Consider the following 19,851-nt stretch of genomic DNA (forward strand, 5'->3'; position numbering starts at 1 on the left):
CCTCTTGTCATTGGTGTTGATTGCCCGGAAGATTTATTATTCTTTATTCTTTGTGACTTATATTAAATTTTTATCAAAAAAATATCTAATTCTAAATTAACTATTAATATTAGTTTTATAGAATAAAAATAATTAATTTATGATTTTAAAATATTAAAACACTACCTAAGACATAAAACAAATATTTATTTTATTAACTACCTAACAATTATTCAGTCTAAAATGCATTATAGCTAACTGATTTCTTATACAAACTATAACAGTAACAGATTTTTAATACAAACGACAGCACATCGGCACTAACGACGAGATCGTGTGGCTCACAAAGCCCCGCAGCCTAGTTTGACTCAACAACTTCTTCTTTTTTTCACAGTTTTGACTTTTCCACTTAAATATTAAAAATTAACTAAAAATATAAATAGTTTTTTCAGATATCAATTTCCATTTTATCTTCCTCTCTTTCTCAGAAGCAAAGAAGAAACTTCTCTGAACACAACCACCTCAAGATCTGCCCTTGAGGGATTCCCAGATCTTCAACTACCTTCCGATCATCTAGTCCGACCCTCCAATTAACCGATTCCGTCTCAAATCAACAACTCGATTGATTAGAAATGGCTTTCTCCTCCTCCTCCTGCTGAGCTTCTCTCAATCTTCGCTTCTCTTCGACGCCTCGATTTACCCTCACCTCTACAAGCTCTTCTTCAAACTCGTACTCATGGCGATTCGAATCACCTTCACCTACTCCTCCTATGTCGCTCGCAACCTCTCCTCCTCCTCCGCCGGAGCCATCCGTCTCGGCTCCGGCGGGTTCCCCCGCCCCAGATTCTTCTCCTCCAAGACCCGGCCCGGGTCGATGTACACCAGCATCGCCAGGGAAGTCATCGGAGAAGGGAGGAGGCAGAGCCCGCTCGTGATGGGCCTTATCTCGGTTCTTAAGTCAGCGTCGTCGGGTCCTGAGTCAACGCTCCTCTTGAAGTCTTCTTCCTCTTTGATTCCGTTTAAATGGATGAATCGGATGGAGATTGATGACGTGGACAGGGGAGGAACGGCGTTTGATGACGGTGACGAGGATGATGATGGGAAGGAGTCTAGTGGTGGAAGAAGCGGATGGGTTAATAGGCTTTTGAGTATGTGTTCGGAGGACGCTAAGGCCGCTTTCACGGCGGTTACGGTGTCTCTCCTTTTCAGGTCTGCTCTTGCTGAGCCGAAGTCGATACCTTCCGCGTCTATGTACCCTACACTCGACGTCGGTGACCGTGTTATGGCCGAGAAGGTACCGATAGTTAGCTCTTTGTTTAGTTTAGGGGATGCAATAGCTAAGTGCTACTCTTATAGTTAGTGAATGTGTACAATAGCTAAGCTTGATGGCATTTTGTTGAATGAGACTCTCAAGCTTGTCTCTTTTTGTGTGTGCGTTGGTTTTGGTCAGGTCTCGTACATTTTCAGGAAGCCGGAGGTTTCAGAGATAGTAATCTTCAAGACTCCTCCAATCTTGGTGGTAAGTCAAAGATGGAAACTCTAGCTTTTTAAAAATGTTGATGGTATCTTGTTTTGTAAATATATAAGTATTGATGATCTCCTTTTGAATTGTGCAGGAACATGGTTACAATTCCAATGATGTTTACATCAAGAGGATAGTGGCAAGTGAAGGTGACTGGGTTGAAGTAAGCCCTTTAATCCAATCCACTTGTTGATTGATCCTTGTTCACATCGGTCGGTATTACTCTTGTAGAGGCTTTTATCGGACAACAAGTTTTCTCAGAAATGGACTCGACCTTTTATTTTATTTTTTGTCAAATTGTTGTTTTAACCTATGGGTGATGTATTATACAGGTTCGTGGTGGGAAGCTCCTTGTGAATGACAATGTCCAGGAAGAAGATTTTGTCCTGGAGCCAATGTCCTATGAAATGAAAACAATGGTGAGCAATTTTTACTTTCCATTTTTTCTTCATCCTTGTCTAAGTACCAGAGGTGTTGATAAGGTTTTTTTTGTCGTTTGCAGTTTGTTCCCAAAGGTTATGTCTTTGTCCTGGGAGACAACCGCAACAAAAGTTTTGATTCTCATAACTGGTAACTCTCTTAATATGCATAATCAGTCTTTAATTGTGTTGATTCGTGGTGTAATGATTGACGATTGAGTTGATTTGTAAATGGCAGGGGTCCACTCCCGATAGAGAACATTGTTGGAAGATCTGTGTTCAGGTACTGGCCACCGAGCAAAGTATCAGACACCATATACCACGACCAGGCTGTGGCAAAGGGATCTGTTGCTGTTTCATGACAAAATAAAAGCTGGATGCTGTCTTAAGATTAAGCACATGATTGTGCAAACCAGTCTGGTCAGGAATTGAAAACTCAAAAACATTATGCTACCTACGGCTACATAATGTTCGGTATGGATCGTATCATCTGGTTCCCGCCTTGGAAGCTAGAGGATTTGTGTAGAAAAAGGAATGGGAGATGCAAACTGTAGAAGGAATTTTTCCTAATAATTGTTGTGTGTTTTAAAGTTGTAATGTTGAGGCAATTTATTGTCACAAGTAAGGTTTTGTTGTTGTATGTATAACAATCCTGTAGACCTGTGTTGTTGTCAAAAGTAAGGTTTTGTTGTTGTTGTCTTTCTGTGTGTTAGAATAAAACCCAATATGGCTTTAATTTAATGTTTAAAATTTCCGATGTGATTAGAAATGTCCTCTCAAGCGCTTCATCTCTCTAGAGGTCACAAGGCGAAACACTTGTCCAAAACACGGGCCTCTGATGAAAATTTCTTTCGAACTTATATATAATCACAAAAAGCTTTTAAACAAAAAAGAATAAGAGCTCAGCAACATGGCAATGACATCCGAGTTATCAGAACAATGCGATGGACCCAACCATCGTTTAAGCCAATAATCATCACAGCTCTTCAACAACTAATGCACCAGCCGGGAATCGAACCCGGGTCTGTACCGTGGCAGGGTACTATTCTACCACTAGACCACTGGTGCTTCGATGATCAAACAATTAAACCATATATTAATTTATCTATAAACAACTAAATTTCAACAAGTAAGGCCTTAGGCCATCATTATCCCTGGAACACTTTTTGGGTTTCTTAATTTTTTTTTTTTTTTTTTTTTGCTGATTTAAAAAAAAAAACAAAAAAAAATTAAAAAAGAAACCAATTGCGGGCCGCCACGTTTCAGCGGGGCCCGCAAACAGTCTAAGGAACACACCAACATCGGTCACTAATCCATTACTCTAGTGACCGGTTTTTTGTTTTTTTGTGGGGTCCACATTATATTTTATTTGTTTTTTTGTTAAGGACTCTTGTTATACTCCCCCGATAATTGTGCTCTTAGATAGTAGAAAGTCCATACAACAAACGAGTCTAAAAAATTCACATATTTTTGGTTTCTTAATGTTGGCCATAGAAAAAGGCATTTGAATATAAATTTCCCAGAACGTTTGAATACAAAAACGTGACCAGAAGATGATGCTAAGCTTGTCAGTGGTTGCTGTAAGTACAAATAAATCATAGAGATCAAATGCAGAAGTGTAGTCATGAGTGATTACTGGAGTCTCCCATGGAAATGAAGAAGTAATGTAAAAGGTCCATCAAAAGGTTTCCTCACTTATTAACGAGAAGTGTCACTCAAAGCCACATTTGGATCTTACTTACCAAATGTGAAGCCAACAAGGGTACACATCTTTTTACAGACGACACAACGGACAAAACTCAAAGCGTTGGTTGTTCCCAACTAAGTTGATGAAGCTATTTTTGCTGAACATTCATGGATTCTGATCTTTAAAAAAAAAGGGATCTTAATTGAACATAATGCCTTCCCATGTGAGGTTTAAAACTACAACACAAACAAAAATATTCCAACTGTTTGATCACCAAACACGGAAGCACCATTTCTGCCTTCTGCAATATTAACGGAGACAACACTAAAACCCTAAACCCAAAACTCACCAGACCATTAAAAAAGAGTAAGAAGTGCAAAAGCAGAAGATGGTCATTGTTGTTCTTATGAACCAGAAGCTTATGTTTGCTTAAAACTATGAAAAAACATTGACTTTTGACGGGATGAGTCAGTTCTACTGGTCAGAGCTTTAGGGGCCAATTGTCATGCTTCCGGGTTCGACGTCAGCCGGAGGCGAACTGCTCATCCCTGTCACCAAAAGCGGGTACTGGGCCTTCGGGCTCAGGGAATATCCTCCCGGGTGAAGCTGGCCCGCTGCCTGGCCGGACCAGGGAATGATCCGCGAAGCGGGGAACCCTGATTATCAAAAAAAAAAAACTATGAAAAAACCAAACACAAAAACTGTACCTCTCACTCTTTTTCTCTTGGTTTCTTAAAGTACATATATTTATATAAAATAGCTATGAGTTTAGCTTCTTTGTCTTCTTCTATATCAGCTTTGAACCTTTCGACTCTTCACCGATTTTCTCACCCTCTCCTTCTAACTCCGTTACTCCTACAACATCACCGGCCTGTGCCACGCCCAAACACTCCCCTGCTTCTCCTTTTCCACTCTCTTCTTTCTCCTCCACACCCACAGCTTCAACCTCTCCTCTATTACAAGGATCACTGTTCAAATCTATCCTCCCTGTTTTCCCATCCTCCTTGTTCTCCTGATCCGCCGCCGCCGCTGCTTCTATTTCCTCCCGCTCTAACTGCTTCTTCTTCCTCCTCATCATCAGCGTCTTGAACCTTCTCTTCACTGTGCTGCACACCGTGCACAGGCAACTCGAGTTGTGCCTGCCTTTCCCACTCGGCGGCTGAATGCACACAATGCAAGAGCATCCAACCCTGTGCCTTGGATGTCTGGTAGTTGTCGCAGGCTCCTCTTCTTCCCCTAAAGTGTCCCCCAAGGCTGCTGCACTCGCTAGTGCATCCAGACCCGTCAGTTCTTCCTCAGTTCTTACTGTCTGGCTCACCCCAGTTCTTCTCTTCTTGTACTCTATATAGAAACACAAGACAGTTAGTGTCCTGCGACTTGAAATCTCAAAAAAACTGAGTATAGGTACGGGCACATTTATCCGGAACCGAATGGAAACAACGAAAACCAAACCGAATTTCATAAATAACTGGACAGATCTTATATTTCTACAACCGAACCAGAACCGAATGGGACCCAAATTTTTCAAATAGAGATTATATACCTAAAAATATCAATTAGTATTAACAGAATCCATACCTTTGCTCATTCTAAGAACATTCTCAAGCTCCTTCAGACTCTCCTCAGGTGCAGAACAAGAACACCTATCAATGTTTTTATCAAATTACATTAACCAGATCTTCCTTTCAAGTGACCACAAGGATAACAAACTTTTGGACAATCTTACCTGCTCTCATCCCAAACATTGTCTGAACATGTCCACTTTGCAGGGAGAAGAGCCTCTACAGGTAACTTTCTCCATTTAGAGCAGTCATCACAAGATGCCCATCGTTCTTGTTCACTACATCACAAACATATTCATCAGTAAATTTCTTGAAAGCAAACTAAGAGGAGAAGATATGTTGCTGTTTAACTTACCCTGAAGGTTTTGAAGTGATAATTGTCCTCTTTCCAAACACAGGAGGTTCCTGTGCATACCATAAACAAGAAACTTAACCACACGAGTTAACTCGTTGTTCGTAAAAAAGAATCAACAAGTTCCACCACTTACGTAAAACTCTTCAAACTCATGCTCCTCGATGACTACAACGGTAGGCTTTTCACTAGGAGAAGGACGAATCAACTCCTGAGTTTCTTCCCATGTGATTCTCACCTCCATAGATTCTTCACTATGAAGAAGCAGTCTCCTGCTTTTTGCTCCCACAGTACGAGTCCTCTTCTTGTCTTTAACTCCATTCACCTCACTCTTCTTCAAGCTACTACCACCATGATTTGAGTTTAAATGCTCAGGCAGACCTTTCAGTTCTTCAGGGTTTTGTGAGGGACACGAGGAAGCGTTTATGGAGGTTGGAGTCTCTGTAACACCAGACGATGATGTGTCCTCGTTTAAAGTACCATTAGTAAGACCACACCCCTGTTTATAAAGATTGGTTCCATATAAGAATGGAGCTAATCAGAAAGAAAGACAAAAACAGTTCATAAGAGACCAGAACCTGTATGTCTTTAGTATGAGTTGCCTTCCTGAAACCCATGATTAGTTTGCCACCAGGATCAACCCTACTGAAAGTTACTGTTAAAAAAAAAACATCAGTATATTCAGAGAATCTGTGTTTAAGACAAAAAAAAAACATGAACAAAGGGTACCTGTATCACCAGCCTGTAGCATCATGGACTGTATGCAGGGAGTGACACCTTCTAAAACATACATTCTACTGTTGTTATTGGGCCAGAATCTGAACTGGAAGATCCACTCCTTCCCCCTCACGTCTTGGATCTTCAATGGAATGCCTTCTGATTGACTAATGGGAGGAAAATATGCCTACACGCAGTGGCGACATCAGTCTTAGCTCTTGAGAGAGATCACAGGGACAATGGGAAAGTTACCTCTGCACAGGCTTTTGGAAGAACGAGACGACCAATGCGACCAGCATCACTTGCACTAAGAGTTTTCTCAAAAAGAGGCACAATGTTTAAATTTAAACTAAAAAGAAAAACTGTTAAGGAAAAACATAGTCACCAAGAACTGTGTGCAAAGTAAAATGTTTGGCATTAAAAGGATACTTTCCGGAGATTTGCTGAAGCTCTTTATCAGTATACTTTGGCCAATACCGAGGAAGTAAATGGCTTCTCCCACGCCCTTCATTAGGAGGCCTACCAATCCGAGCCTGAGCAGATTTGCTAGTCCCAGGAGGAGTTCCAAGAACTGATTTTGAAGGTGTTTGCAGTATACTAGAGGAAGAGGATTGGACAGCGTGGGGCTGAGAAGCAGCATCCATGAGTTTCTTTGTTGCAGTTGCAAAATTAAGGCTATAAGGAAGTGCTGCCAAAGGCATATTCAAAGACGGTGGCTGTGAAGGTGTAGATGATGATTCAAGTATTTCCCCACCGTCCAGCCTATCTGTTTTTATGAGATTACTAAACCCACGGTGAGGCATGAACTCTTCTCTTTTGTCATCTCCCTGGACTAGTGGCTGAGAAAAGAGATCAGCTTTGCCAACATTCATTCCATTTTCTCCATTAGTATGTTGCCTGTTCATTGGCAATCTGCTAAACAGACCTGGATTCTCACCTATCTTACCCTGCAAAGAAATTAAGGAAACGTTAAGACAGCACAACAGAGAATCATTAGTACAAAAACTTGAAATATATCCAACCAAAAAAACAGAGACAAGCTCACCAAGTTGGGTTGATGGCAGTTAGTACAGGTACTACAACCAACACCACCGTAGTCCATAAACTCCACAACGAGCTTAGAGGCAATGCATCCACAGTGAAGTCTCTGTCATTACAGAATCTCAATCAAACCAACATTACAGAGAAAACAAAAACAAAAACTAAAACTAAAACTAGAAAGAGAAGAGTTATTTCAAAAACCAAACCTTGTTGCATAAATAGCATTCCCTCCAACCAGATTGGTCCAAATGGAATGTCTCACAGAAAAGAGAAGTCTCATAAGCCGATCTATAAAAGACAACAAAATCAAACATTAATCATCATCGTATCCCCTTTTCGTACAATTAAATTTATTTATTAAATTCCGTGCTATTTATAGATCAAAAAGAGTCAAGCAAGGATTGGTGAACGAATAGGCAGAACACAACACACACACCATAACGAACACAAAGAACAAGTCACGATGAAATATATAGACTTTGAGTCCAAATGAGAGGGGATTGAGAGAGGTACCCGCAACGAAAGCAGAGGTCCGCGAGAGCACCAGATCGAAGAGGCCAACCTTTCTTCCATTCAACAGTAGAAGTCGAGCCGCACGATGCGTTCATGCACATCTTTGACCCCGTTTTGACTTGGAACATCTTCAAAGTCTGAACCTTTCCACGAACCCACCACCAGATTCTTCCAAATCCCAATCGAAAAACTTAGAACCCTAGAGAAGTGACGGAGAGACGAATCGGAGGTGAAATCGACGTGAATTGGAGAAGGGACTAGGCATGAGCATGCATCGACGTGGGTCAAATCAAAGTCGCGTTAGAGATCAGAGGAGGTTCAATCAATGAGAGTTGCGGCGGAGAGTATAAGAGGACGGCGAAGAGGGGAGACTGTAACGGCGAGGAGAAGAGGCTACGAGGTTTTTTTGGGTGATTTTTTTTTTTTAATGTTTGGATGTAAAATTAAAATTATGGGTCAGATAAATAGAGAGGAGAGGATGAAGAGAAGGAGCATGCAAGGGGGGGATAGAGAGGAAAGAAACGCATGAAATGCATGCACGACACTTGAGTCCATACAAACACACACGCCGCTTAAGACCAAAGTAAACAGAGAGATTAGAAGATACACAAGTGAACGACTTTTGGTTTTTTCTTCCCTTTTTGACTTTTTTTCTTTCTTTTTTAATTTGGGTTTTTTTTTTGCATTTATTTTATAGGCATGGATTTGGATTGGTAGGAATCATATTTTGGGGGAAATATATGTGTTTTCCCTATTATATTCAAAAATTAATGGGTATGGTGACGTGAATTTTGATATTTGATTATATGTATTCAATTCTAATATGTTCGGTATTTTTTGGTGTAAAATTAGAATATTAATTTAGAAATGCATGCATGACACTTGAAGAATACATACATCAGAAACAGAAGGCTTTGAGCTTTTTCTTGGTTATGTGTATTCAACTCTACTGGAATATTAATCTCTTTGGAAAATATTATTCTTATGCATTATAAGTTTTTTGGCTAATCATAAATGTAGAATGGCTTGACCAGTGCCGGTCCAGACATCCATGGCACCTAAAGCGCACTCTAAATATGCTGCCCCTTAGCTATATTTTTTTTAAAGCTTAGAACATAAAACAAATTACTAACAATCAAAAGTTAATGAAAAAAAAGAAAAAAAAAAGAAAAAAAACTTACATAGATTAAGAAATGGTGGAATATGATTGAAGTTGCAAGAAAAAATTAACAAGAAAGTTGAAAGGACAGAATATAATATAATATATAATATATTATATAAGAAAATTATATAAGTTGAAAAAAAACTTATCATTTAATATAATATATAAGGAAATTTAAAAAAAAATAGAAAAGGTAATCAAAATCTCTACGATCAAATTATCTAGTTATTATTCGAATCTTATAGTTAATTGGCAATTTGCCTTTGTTAAAAATAAAAATGGCAGCTTGCCTTTATTAAAAATAAAAAAAAATGGGCAGGAGTCATGTTCGAACCCACGTCTAAAGGAGATATTAAGATGTACGTAGCCACTACCCCAACAAAATTTGGCTGAACATTATGCCCTTAACATTTCAATAACTTTTGGCACCTCAAGCCCCTGCTTTACGGGCTTTACCCCAGGCCTGGGCTTGACACTCGAAGAATAATACACACATACATCACAAACGGAATGCTCTGTGCTTTTTTTTTTTTCATTTTCCTATTGACCTTCTTGTATAGGCGTATACAATAAAAATCAAGAATTTTAATCATGAACGATTATGTATTTTAACATATTCATTGACTCATGATATTTTGAGTCATGCACTAAATCGAATATTTCTTCTCTTTCACAAAAAAATGTCATTCTACCATTATTTTTTGTTTCAAAAATGAAATTTTTTTTGTCACTGCAAGAAAAAAAATCAATAGATTTTATTTAAATAATTATTCATTTTTAAATGTACATTAAATATTTTATCATTTTTTTAATCCGCGTAAAATATGTCAAAGTAACGTTCTTTGCAAAGCGGAAAGAGTATACATATTATGACTTAGCCGATATTTCCTCTTTTCTTATTAAATTGTTTTCGTCCACAATTAATTGATGAACCTGGATAGTCAAAACTCCAAAATGTACATTCGGGCAGCTAACTCATCAGAAATTAAACATGTAATATTTGACTCAGCAGGAATTAAACATGTAATATTGACTCAGCAGATATTATATGATATTTGACTCTTAATTTCAGCTTAAATTTAATAATTCAAATATGTTATTTGAAAGAAATATTTTTTTTAGGATAAAATCGGCACAATAACAAAATTCGTATAAGAAAAAGCAGGACGGAAATTGTTGAAGTTGGGACTAGCTTTGTTTTCCTTCAATGAGGATTTTCCATGTTTACGGTAAATATTTCAAATGCCTTCGGAAACATATGAATAGATTGGTTGGACCGGTTTGGGACGCCAATTGGGTATAAGTACTGAGAAATGCTGTTGAACCGGCTTGTTCTGTTTGGTTTTGGTTGTGAACTGATAATAATCAAATGTAGAAGTGGAGAACATGTTAGATCCGGGTTTGTCGTAGGTCAGTTGATTAAGGTTTGCTGCTAATTTTCCTGGTTATAGTTTGGAGTAAGTGGATTAAATCTTTTTTTTTGGTGTGTGCACCAAGTGGATTAAATCTAAAATGCAAATATAACCTTTTTGAAACTAAATGCACGTCTACAACTGAACTGAAATAAATTAAATAAAATAAAATAATGACATTAACATAGACTCACTGAAAATTTATTAAGTACTACAGTCTATAAGAATTTTTTTATTAATGAACTGTAAAATCATTAGTAAAGAATCTTGAAAATCAAGATATTTTTTTATCATCCTCATTTTCAAAATCATGTGAATAGATAGACCATTCACCAAGAAATATGTTTTTAGTTGAGATGATAGAAATCTAGAATCATAACAAAAGCGTCTTTCACAAAAACTCTATTATTTTTTGTCGAAGTTTCAAAAATGTTGGAATAAGAAAATAATGTTGAAGCATATGATGTTGGTATATATGATGATATGAACTAACTTCTAATCGGAATGTTGGTGGGGTTTACAGTTTTAAGAGTTTGATATACAAACAAATTGACTTATTGAATATATTATTCTATAACAGATTTTGAAATACCAGAGATATCAAATATCTAGCGCCTGAAAAAAAAAATCTGATGCATAATCTCAATCAGCAAAAACCGGTGATGGTTGTTTACATGAAGAGCTCAAATGAGTCAGTGATCAAAAGATGAATCTGGAGTAGAAGAAATAAATTTGGAAGATGGAGTGAAGAAATCTTTGAAGAAAAATTTGAGAGACCAATGTATCAAAATGTACAACATAGGCACATCACTGGTGAGAACCTACACACACTTGAAAATTCTTTTTTTTAGCTATCAATATTATGGATATTACCTTTCGCATTCTACTAAGAAATGACCAAAATGTTTATGCACATAGCAAAGTTTTAAGTCGTCTAGCTTCTTTACAAAGGAAATATTGTGAACTATTTAACATAGCTTAAATTGTTTCGACTGATTAAATTGGTCCAATTTTAGTCAAATCATATACTTGCATGTTACTTATTTAAGCTTGTTAATGTAACTTTGTCTCCAGTTAGGCAGTAACAGCTACATGAGATGGATACATTCATCAAATATGTTAAATAGTTTTAGAAGATTTAGATTGTCTACTTATTCAATAGTTTAAGTTGTTTTTTCGAGAAATGGTTATTTATTGTATATTAGGTGTCTTCCTGCACCATGTGCAGTAAAAAAATTTAAAATATTTTTAACAGATAAATATAAATTACTTATATTTTAAAATAAAATTTTATTTATATTTTAAATTTTCTTTTTCGTATCAATATTTTAATATAAAATTGATTTAATTAAACATAAAAATTATATTTAATAATATGCATGTAGATATTTGAAATTATAATCTTAGATAGATTTTTCTATCTATTTATTTTAATTAAATATATTAAATAAATTTGTAAAAGTTGCATAATTACCAAAAATTAAAATTAAACAATATTTATAAAATTTGTAGATATATAAGAAAATATTGATTTTACGATTAAATTTTTATAATTTTCTAAAAAAATTGTATTCATTTTTGAAAATTTTAGTAATAAAATTGTATAATTTAAAAATATATAATTAAATTATATTTCAAAATTTATAATGCCATATTTGAATATATTTATTTTAATGATGATTTATGAGTTATTCCCATATTCTAAAAAAATTTCCAAAAATATAAATTGACATTAAATGTAATATATGAGTTATTACCATATTTTAAAAAATTACCAAAAATATAAATTAGCATTAAATGCAATTGGCCATGTCATATTAAATTATAAGACATGTCATCAATTTCAGTAGCAATGTCATATTTGTTTTGTGAAATTGATTGTAGAAAGGACATGTGGCAAAATCAGTTCGCAAATATTGTTGGGAATTATTTCACGGATAGAGTAAGTTTAATGAGGCTTTACGAAAACAAGATAAGGAATATGTTAATTTACTTGGGCAACTAGCTTCTCAGTATGAAATCATGAAGAAACATGAAGAAAAGTTTGAAAAGCTTTTTCAAAAAAACTACACTAATATGGATGAGTACAATAGTGGCTCCCAAAGGACACATCACATGAGATGAACTTGGAGTCTTAATGTCGAATCTCTCCAAAAGAAGGAGTAGGTTAATTTGCTTGAGCAACTAGATTCTGAATCATCAAGAAACATGAAGAACAGTTTGAAAAGATACACATGGATAAGAAGGTTATCATGATCAAAATATTGCTTTGGAAAAGTTACAAATAGATAAGCATGTAATTTGTTATATCATGATCTAGCCATGATTTGTCTAACGATCTGATGCTTGTTAAATGGTGCATTTTATATATAAGCAACTGAATTGACTTATGTGATTTGTGTTTCTTCTTTTGTTTTAGAACTTGGCTTTAGGTGCTTCACATGGGCAGCTTACATAGTGAAACATACAAACAACAACCTAAAGATTACATTTCTGGATGGTCTTGGGAATTTACTTGGACTGATAATTGCAATGATGTTGAACAACATTGCAACTCACATTTTCATTGTAAGTGCTTTTGTGTATTACAATTATTGTTCCGAAACTTAATAGAAACATTAAATTTGATACAAAATTTTTGCTTTATAATAACAACTAAGTTATTTTTCCAAAATGAAATGCAATTATTGTTCCAAAATAAAGTAAACTTTAAATTAGAAAGGGAAAAGAAGTGAGGTTTCTCTCTCTTATCTTTCCATGTATCTTTTAGAGAGAAGATCTCTGCCGCTCCTTTCCAGCGACGTCAGCCCTTGGTTGGGCCCCCTCTCCGGGCATCGGTGGCTCCCTTAGCACCGCATGGCCGATTTTTGGCTCGGGTGTCCCATCTTTTTCTCTGGTAGGACACCGAGTCTTGGCTTTCAGCTGAGCTTCGACTTAAGTCTGATGGTTCTCTCCTCCCCCATGGTTAGGGTTTCTGCATCTTCATTATCATCTCGACCTTGTAAGATGGTATGAGGTGATCTTTAGGAGAATCAATTCTTTCTCTTTCTAGTCGCTTGCTTTCAGTTGAAGCTTTGATTATAAGTGGAGATCTTTTGGCTTGAGCTTAGACATTTTCATGGCTCCGATTGAAGGATCTTCTTTCGGCTTTAGTCTCCGGATTTTGGTGCTCCGCCGTTTTGGCTTCGGCATCTTGCTCGTTGTATTTTTAAAGTCGTCAGACGGCCTCTTTTTCTTCGACGTCTTATTTCCGTTGTGTCCGGTGGATCGTCGAGAAGTCGTTCCGGTGACGATTTTTTCTGTGAAGACTGGCCGATCTGAGCGGCACGTGTTCCTCCTTTGCTGAGTGTCTTCACTCGTGTCCCTCACACACTAATCGGTTAACGTGTGTTTGTTTGCAGTTGTCTTTTTTTGTGCTATTTTTGATATGGGTGTCTTTGTTCGGCTTCTTTGTTTTTAGTTTGTTTTAATTTTTAGCAGGGTGGTCAAACTTGGTCTTTGTAATTTTGGACTTTGGACTTTGGATATAATAAGGATGTCAAATGAGAAAAAATTAATAGGCTTTAAAAAGCCCATTAGAAATTCTAAATTAGACTAATCTTGTCAACCCCATCCGAACTGTGGTGCTATTGGAGTACCAACCATACTTCCATGACCTTCCTAAGAAAGGATGAAATGCTACAAATTGCTCGAACTATTAGAGATATATTGGGAAGCAAAGATATGTATTTTGCGGACCAACTATTAAAGGCCGTTCACCATAAAGTCTATAAATCACAAACAGAAGAATATTATGAAAATCTTATTGTGATAAGGATTTACTGATTTAGATATATATCATAAGATTCAGATAAGTTATATTCATAGTTGGATACAAATCTCTTGCAAGTCATTAAAACACAACACAATAATATATTGTCATATATTTATTTTACACGAACCACTGATTTTTATAATGTTAATGTTTCTTTTTTAACACAAGTTCTGTATCGAGGATTAGAAGGTTCAGAAAGGATTCCGTTAACGTTATCTGGACATCTCCTACTAACTATGGTTCAACAATCTTAAGAATTTAAAATGATATAACAACAATGTTTATTCAAAACAATGTACACCACTTATTCTTGCAACCATGGAACGAACCCTTCAACATTTTACACAATATTCAACAGGTTATACAAAAAAACATAGTTATAATGCCATTCACATAACAAGAAGTCATTTGCCAGAAATTACTTTTCTCAGAAGGCCCTTGGTTTCATTACTATTGTGGATTGGTTAAGGATCTGCAAGCTGAACTGTCCCCTTTTCTCAGAGGTATCGATTTTAGACTGTCCCGGAGGAGGAAGGAGCTCGAAGTTCTGAACCAACCTACCAATGGTGATTCCTAAAATGGGCAAGGCCAATATAATCCCAGGACAGCTTCTACGTCCAGCACCAAACGGTACATACCTGAAGTCATTACCGTTTGCTTCCACATGCGCCTCTTCTTCGAGGAACCTCTCGGGTCTAAACTCTTCAGGCGAATTCCAGCTGTCAGGGTTGTTTGCTAGCCACCAGGCATTGATCAAGATTCTGCTTTCTTCTGGGATGTCGTAGCCAGCAAGTTTAGCGTCTTTGAGGTTCATGTGAGGCACGAGGAGAGGAACAGCCATTCTTCTACGGACTGTCTCCTTGATCACAGCTTGGAGGTATGGAAGCCTGTGAAGCTCAGGCTCCGTGACTTGCACGCCTAGTCCAAGAACCGTGTCGATTTCGTTCCTTAGCTTGCTCTGGATATCAGGATGGTTCACTAGCTCTGCTATTCCCCACTCCATAGACGTTAGTGTTGTCTCAATCGCTGTTTCAGCACAAATGACGTAAGAAATAACTATCACATAAACTGAATATATATCCATTACAATTCAGCCTTTTTCAGAGAGACTAATGGCTAAGTTGGGAGGTTGGCTTAGTTTGCTGTTTCATCCAAAATAGTAGTGTTCAATTTCGTATGCAAGCAAAAAAGCCTAGAGGTTTTGATTACGTATCCTACATGGAAGAAATTGGCAAAGAAAAAAGGATGAAAAAGAATGATGCTATTCGAATTCGGACTAGTTTTTCAGGTTTTTAATAACTCTATCTAAAACCTATTATGGGATCAGATATTTTCAGATATCATGTAAAAATAAGTATGAATTTGGTATTTGAAAAACTTATTTAGGGTTGAAGATACTACTTTGGATCTCTGGGTCTGGTTTTCCAGGTTATTTGGATTTTTAGTTTTGAGTTATCTGTCATGGTTCAGATATTAACACTTCAGGTATAACTGTATTTATATGGTATAAATTATACTATTCTAGGTGTTACAAAAAAAAAAAAAAATTATACTACTCTAGAAAATCTATTCAGTATTTTTTATAGCTCAGATAAGATATGGATTCAGTTTTTTCTTTTTGCTTGAGTTCGGATTGGATATCGGGTTTCACATTTTTTTTTGCCTAGGCCTAGATAATGCAATCGGTTAGTTCAAGAAAACCGAATCTCAAATATATGAACCGGATACTGAACCAGATAACCAAATATAATAAGGCTGAGGAAGTTACCAGCGACATTGATGTTCTCAACGATGTAAAGAACGTTGTCCTCATTGATTTCTCCCTTGTTTTGAGCTTCAAGGATGTGATCAATGGCGCATTTCAATCCTCCAACTCCTGTAGGCTTAGGGGTCGCAACTTGCCTGTTTGCTTTCTCAAAGATCAGTTTCAAAAATCCATAAATAAATTTAAAAAAAAAAAAGCAAAAGTGAACACAAAAAGACCAAACTCACTTCCTGTCGTCAACAAAGTACTTCTTGAAGAGCGCAAATCTTCGGTCCTTCACATCCTGGCAGATCTTCAAATACCCTCTCAAGAACGGCCTGAGGATAGGGATGAAATCTCCATAGTTATACTCAAAGCTCTGAGTCAACCTGCCTCTCTCTCCGTTCAAGAACTTGAGCCTGAGAAAAAGAGGATCATCTTCACTCTCAAACCTCTTACCAAACATGATACCGAACATGTTGTTATACACCATCAACTGCAAACGCTTCCTCACCACGATCCCTTTCGTAGCTGCGTCAGGATTCTTCTTCACATCCTCCACAACGCTCGCGGCTTCGAACTCCCATCCTTCATGATTCTGCTGAACCACTTTGTTGGTGAAGAAGGGAACCGTCATGATACGTCGCATCTTCCTCCAGTGCTCGCCGTACACGGTGAACACCATGTCTTGTCCCTTCCCGGTGAAGATATCGTACACCATGTTTCTGTGTCGGGAACCAAACTCTACGCCTTGTGTGTGGAGCACTTCCTTGGTTAGATCAGGCGAAGAGACGACCACTATGTTTCGCTGACCCATCTTGAAAAGGAAGAGGTCTCCGAACTTTTTAGCGTAGTCCACGAGTTTACGGTGGTTGAGATCATCTCCGACCTGGAGCCAGTTTCCGAAGATAGGAATAGGTATAGGACTAGGAGGTAGCTTCAGTTTCTTGCCGCGGAGCTTGGAAACCACTGTGGCTAGAACCACCGCCACGAAGACGGCGATGAGAGACTTCTCCACCAAGAGAAGGTCCATTATAACATCACTCGAGGTTATTAATTTGTTTATTAGAATCACAGTGATTATTTACTTTCCTGGCAAAAAGAGATATTGTGTTTATATTTAAAACATAATTTTCCTCGATGTCACCTTTTACACGTTTGTCGTACTTTTCAAACTCAAGTTCGCTTTGTCCTCCTATTTTAAAAGAAACGACTAAATATAATAATTTCTTGTCCATTTTCTCACTTTTAGACTTTTAGTTCGATGTAACCCAGCCCATTTCGATGATTTTGGTCGACATCTAAATATTGAGCTTCATATGTTGTTCTATATTTCAGATGAGCTTTGATCATCCTAAGTGGGGAAACTAGGCATGTCTATTTCAGGAATTGCATGCTGGGCCGGCCCTAGGTTAAATATCGTTGGTGTTTAGACATCAAAATATATCAAATATTGAGAAGGCATAAGACATTAGTGATTGTGTTCTATTATTTAAGTCTTACATGCGCTATTTTCAAACCTGGATTAAGACATTATAAATTATTCTTGCGACTGGGGTTCGAAATTTCCTACCTAAATTTTCTTCCTAAACTTTGAATAATTTTAGCAAGAGTTATCTTCAAAAGATATAAAGTATGCCTTATGGTAATTTCAAGAAAGCTCAGGAAATTATATGTTATTACAGATAATTTTTACATAATATTGTTGGAACTCGTTTTTGACAAAGTGGTGTGGACCATTTTTTCGATGGGTTTTTCGACGGAAACGTCTGTCGGAAAGATCAGAATTTGCGCATGATGTAATCGTCACCGTAAACACTATGAGTTAGTGTATTTGCTTGTCAAAATCGGAGTTGTGTTGAATGAAAAATAGATGTCCAAAGTGAGTGATATGCAAAGCTTATAAAGCTTTAAATTGGGATAAGTATAAAATATTTAGCAAATGAATCACTTTGGATATTTGGGTTAGAGTTTGAATTTAAATTTGTTAATGGGACATTATGTCAATTAACTTATTTAGTTATTCATATTAATTTTTATATGTTTATTTAAATTTAAAAATTACAAACCCAAGCAAAATCTATAATATAATGAGTCAGTTGCCTCATTCTTGAGCAGCCACATCAGCAGGTAAGTGGGTCCCACTTTTAAAAAGGGTAAAAAAGTGTCAAGCCTGTGGTTCGAACCCGGGTTATTGAGTTATAAACATACCACTAAACTAAAAGATACTTTGTACATTGATGGCTGAAACTAATATATATATTTATGAAGGTCGGAAACATTTGCTTCTTCGGTTTTCTCTGTGGAACCCATACTTAATTTTTTTTATCTAATGATTTAATAAATACTTTATAACTCACGTTTTGAAATGGGCTTCGTTAAAAAAAAAGCCCAATAGACCTCTTTGGTCTGTGAGCGTTCTCTTCAATGGAAGTTTAGGGCTTTCAATTTTTAATCATCGATTCATGACTGATCTAAGAAACACAGATTGACTCTTTGAGTTCCATGAATCAGTTTATCTTCTTTAGTCTCTACATCTCCCCATTTTTAATAAATTCATCATCAGTTCTTTTATTTTGTCTGATAAATCATGATTGTGTGGTTTTAATTTTCTTTGGTCATCCTTAGCTTGCACCCTTTGATCTAACCAAGAAGAAAAAGAAGACATTTGTCGTTCAGGATGCCATCGAGGACTCAGCTGAGTCACACAGAAGACATACTATCTGTTGCCTGATTGTTCAAGAAGAGTTTATGTGCTGTGAAACATATTTGTTTCTTTTCATCAGTTGCTTTGTTTAATCTTTTTTCCTGCAAATAATGATGGCTTTGACAGTTCATTTACGGGAGCCAAGAAGTAAAAGAAGAAGAAGTGTTTGACATTTTCTGTCTTCGTGAGTTTTTTTCCATTCATTAAACTTGGATTTTGAATATTATGTGCCTCACATTCTTTTTATTTTGATGATTGTTAGGTTGAATGAAGATCATTGAATAAAGAAAATGTCGATGCTCCTGAAGATTTGGAGGGTACTTTATATTTATTTCTCTGATAATTCTAGCGACATAAATTTGAACCTTACAGAGGGTATATTGCAGAGCATCCTAATGATGAGGAAGAGGTGGAGGGAATTGATACCCGTGGGAGGAAAGTGACATGGATTACTTATACGACGAGGTAAGCATATCATTAGATGGTTTGCGGTCCATCTTTGAGAGTCGTCAATTGTAAGTGTCTACCGTTTTGAAGTTGCACGGCACTAAGATGTAAAGAATTACTAATCACGATTACCTTACTAGCAGAGTTTTTTTCACATCTATTGTCAATGGAATTAACATTGGAAATTGATGGTGCTATATTTTATGTTCCAAATGCTAACGCAAGCTCCAATGTTGATTCTCAGTTTTAACATGTCAAAATCACAATGCAGTGGGTGTTGTAAGGTAATTCAGTAGGCACAAATTTTCACTTGAAAAAAATTCTAAACTGTATTTATGCATCAAACTTATCATCCGTAACATAATAATATGCTTTTTCTGTGCTAGGAATCGTTTGTAAATAAATGTCTCGGATGTATATGACTGCTGAGTTTGTTGCTTTTGACAGTGAAATCACTAAGTTTGCAATGTGTCAGGACATCAAAAGCATCTTAGCTGATGGTTAGTTTTACAATTTCGTTGGTTTCTTTTTTCTATTATGTTGGATGGATTATTTTAGCTAACAAATATCGCAACAGAGCGCTGGTAATAACTCTAATAGATTTATATATACATTTAGAATTAGAAGTTTGGTGAGAACATGAACAAGTACTTCTGTCACGCTATTGGACAGTTATACGCCATTTCAAAAGAATTAATTTCTTATATTTCTCATAATCAGTAAGATTTTTAACTGTTTTGTCTACTTTGCATTCATACCTCATTCTCCATCTA

At 36.6% G+C, this 19,851-nt stretch overlaps 3 protein-coding genes and 1 non-coding gene across 4 annotated transcripts; 1 reads left to right on the forward strand and 3 right to left on the reverse strand.

Moving 5' to 3' along the window:
- The first annotated feature begins 437 nt into the window (after positions 1-437).
- LOC106342812 (thylakoidal processing peptidase 1, chloroplastic-like) lies at positions 438-2,648 on the forward strand. The gene is made up of 6 exons (XM_013781846.1): positions 438-1,273; positions 1,430-1,498; positions 1,596-1,664; positions 1,834-1,920; positions 2,004-2,071; positions 2,159-2,648. Exons 1-6 carry the CDS (start codon positions 716-718, stop codon positions 2,280-2,282), a joined length of 975 nt encoding a protein of 324 aa, XP_013637300.1. The 5' UTR covers positions 438-715; the 3' UTR covers positions 2,283-2,648.
- A 269-nt stretch (positions 2,649-2,917) lies between these two features.
- Positions 2,918-2,988, reverse strand: TRNAG-GCC. The gene has a single exon. It is a non-coding gene; the product is annotated as a tRNA-Gly (tRNA).
- Positions 2,989-3,812: 824 nt separating this feature from the next.
- On the reverse strand, positions 3,813-8,347 carry LOC106339312 (B3 domain-containing transcription repressor VAL1-like). Its single transcript, XM_013778103.1, has 12 exons — positions 7,793-8,347; positions 7,486-7,567; positions 7,284-7,385; positions 6,668-7,185; positions 6,491-6,587; positions 6,251-6,425; positions 6,100-6,176; positions 5,658-6,020; positions 5,525-5,574; positions 5,334-5,447; positions 5,186-5,250; positions 3,813-4,948 (listed from the first exon to the last, which is right to left on the reverse strand). Exons 1-12 carry the CDS (start codon positions 7,918-7,920, stop codon positions 4,395-4,397), a joined length of 2,325 nt encoding a protein of 774 aa, XP_013633557.1. The 5' UTR covers positions 7,921-8,347; the 3' UTR covers positions 3,813-4,394.
- A 6,068-nt stretch (positions 8,348-14,415) lies between these two features.
- LOC106337156 (trans-cinnamate 4-monooxygenase-like) lies at positions 14,416-17,031 on the reverse strand. Its single transcript, XM_013776211.1, has 3 exons — positions 16,173-17,031; positions 15,949-16,082; positions 14,416-15,206 (listed from the first exon to the last, which is right to left on the reverse strand). Exons 1-3 carry the CDS (start codon positions 16,955-16,957, stop codon positions 14,608-14,610), a joined length of 1,518 nt encoding a protein of 505 aa, XP_013631665.1. The 5' UTR covers positions 16,958-17,031; the 3' UTR covers positions 14,416-14,607.
- Between the last annotated feature and the right edge of the window lie 2,820 nt (positions 17,032-19,851).

Source organism: Brassica oleracea, chromosome C4 (assembly GCF_000695525.1).
Source record: "Brassica oleracea var. oleracea cultivar TO1000 chromosome C4, BOL, whole genome shotgun sequence".
Lineage (NCBI taxonomy): Eukaryota > Viridiplantae > Streptophyta > Magnoliopsida > Brassicales > Brassicaceae > Brassica > Brassica oleracea.

Bases quoted from the DNA above. Each gene is read 5' to 3' on its own strand.
- LOC106342812 (XM_013781846.1), top strand. From the start codon at position 716: ATGGCGATTCGAATCACCTTCACCTACTCCTCCTATGTCGCTCGCAAC. The intron at 1,665-1,833 runs GTAAGCCCTTTA...TGTATTATACAG, and splicing joins GTGAAGGTGACTGGGTTGAA to GTTCGTGGTGGGAAGCTCCT. The intron at 1,921-2,003 runs GTGAGCAATTTT...TGTCGTTTGCAG, and splicing joins CCTATGAAATGAAAACAATG to TTTGTTCCCAAAGGTTATGT.
- LOC106339312 (XM_013778103.1), bottom strand. From the start codon at position 7,920: ATGTTCCAAGTCAAAACGGGGTCAAAGATGTGCATGAACGCATCGTGC. The intron at 6,588-6,667 runs GTATCCTTTTAA...TTTTCTTTTTAG, and splicing joins CTTCAGCAAATCTCCGGAAA to TTTAAATTTAAACATTGTGC. The intron at 6,021-6,099 runs GTTCTGGTCTCT...CTTTATAAACAG, and splicing joins CTCATACTAAAGACATACAG to GGGTGTGGTCTTACTAATGG.
- LOC106337156 (XM_013776211.1), bottom strand. From the start codon at position 16,957: ATGGACCTTCTCTTGGTGGAGAAGTCTCTCATCGCCGTCTTCGTGGCG. The intron at 16,083-16,172 runs GTGAGTTTGGTC...GAAAGCAAACAG, and splicing joins TACTTTGTTGACGACAGGAA to GCAAGTTGCGACCCCTAAGC. The intron at 15,207-15,948 runs GTAACTTCCTCA...GTGCTGAAACAG, and splicing joins TGAGAACATCAATGTCGCTG to CGATTGAGACAACACTAACG.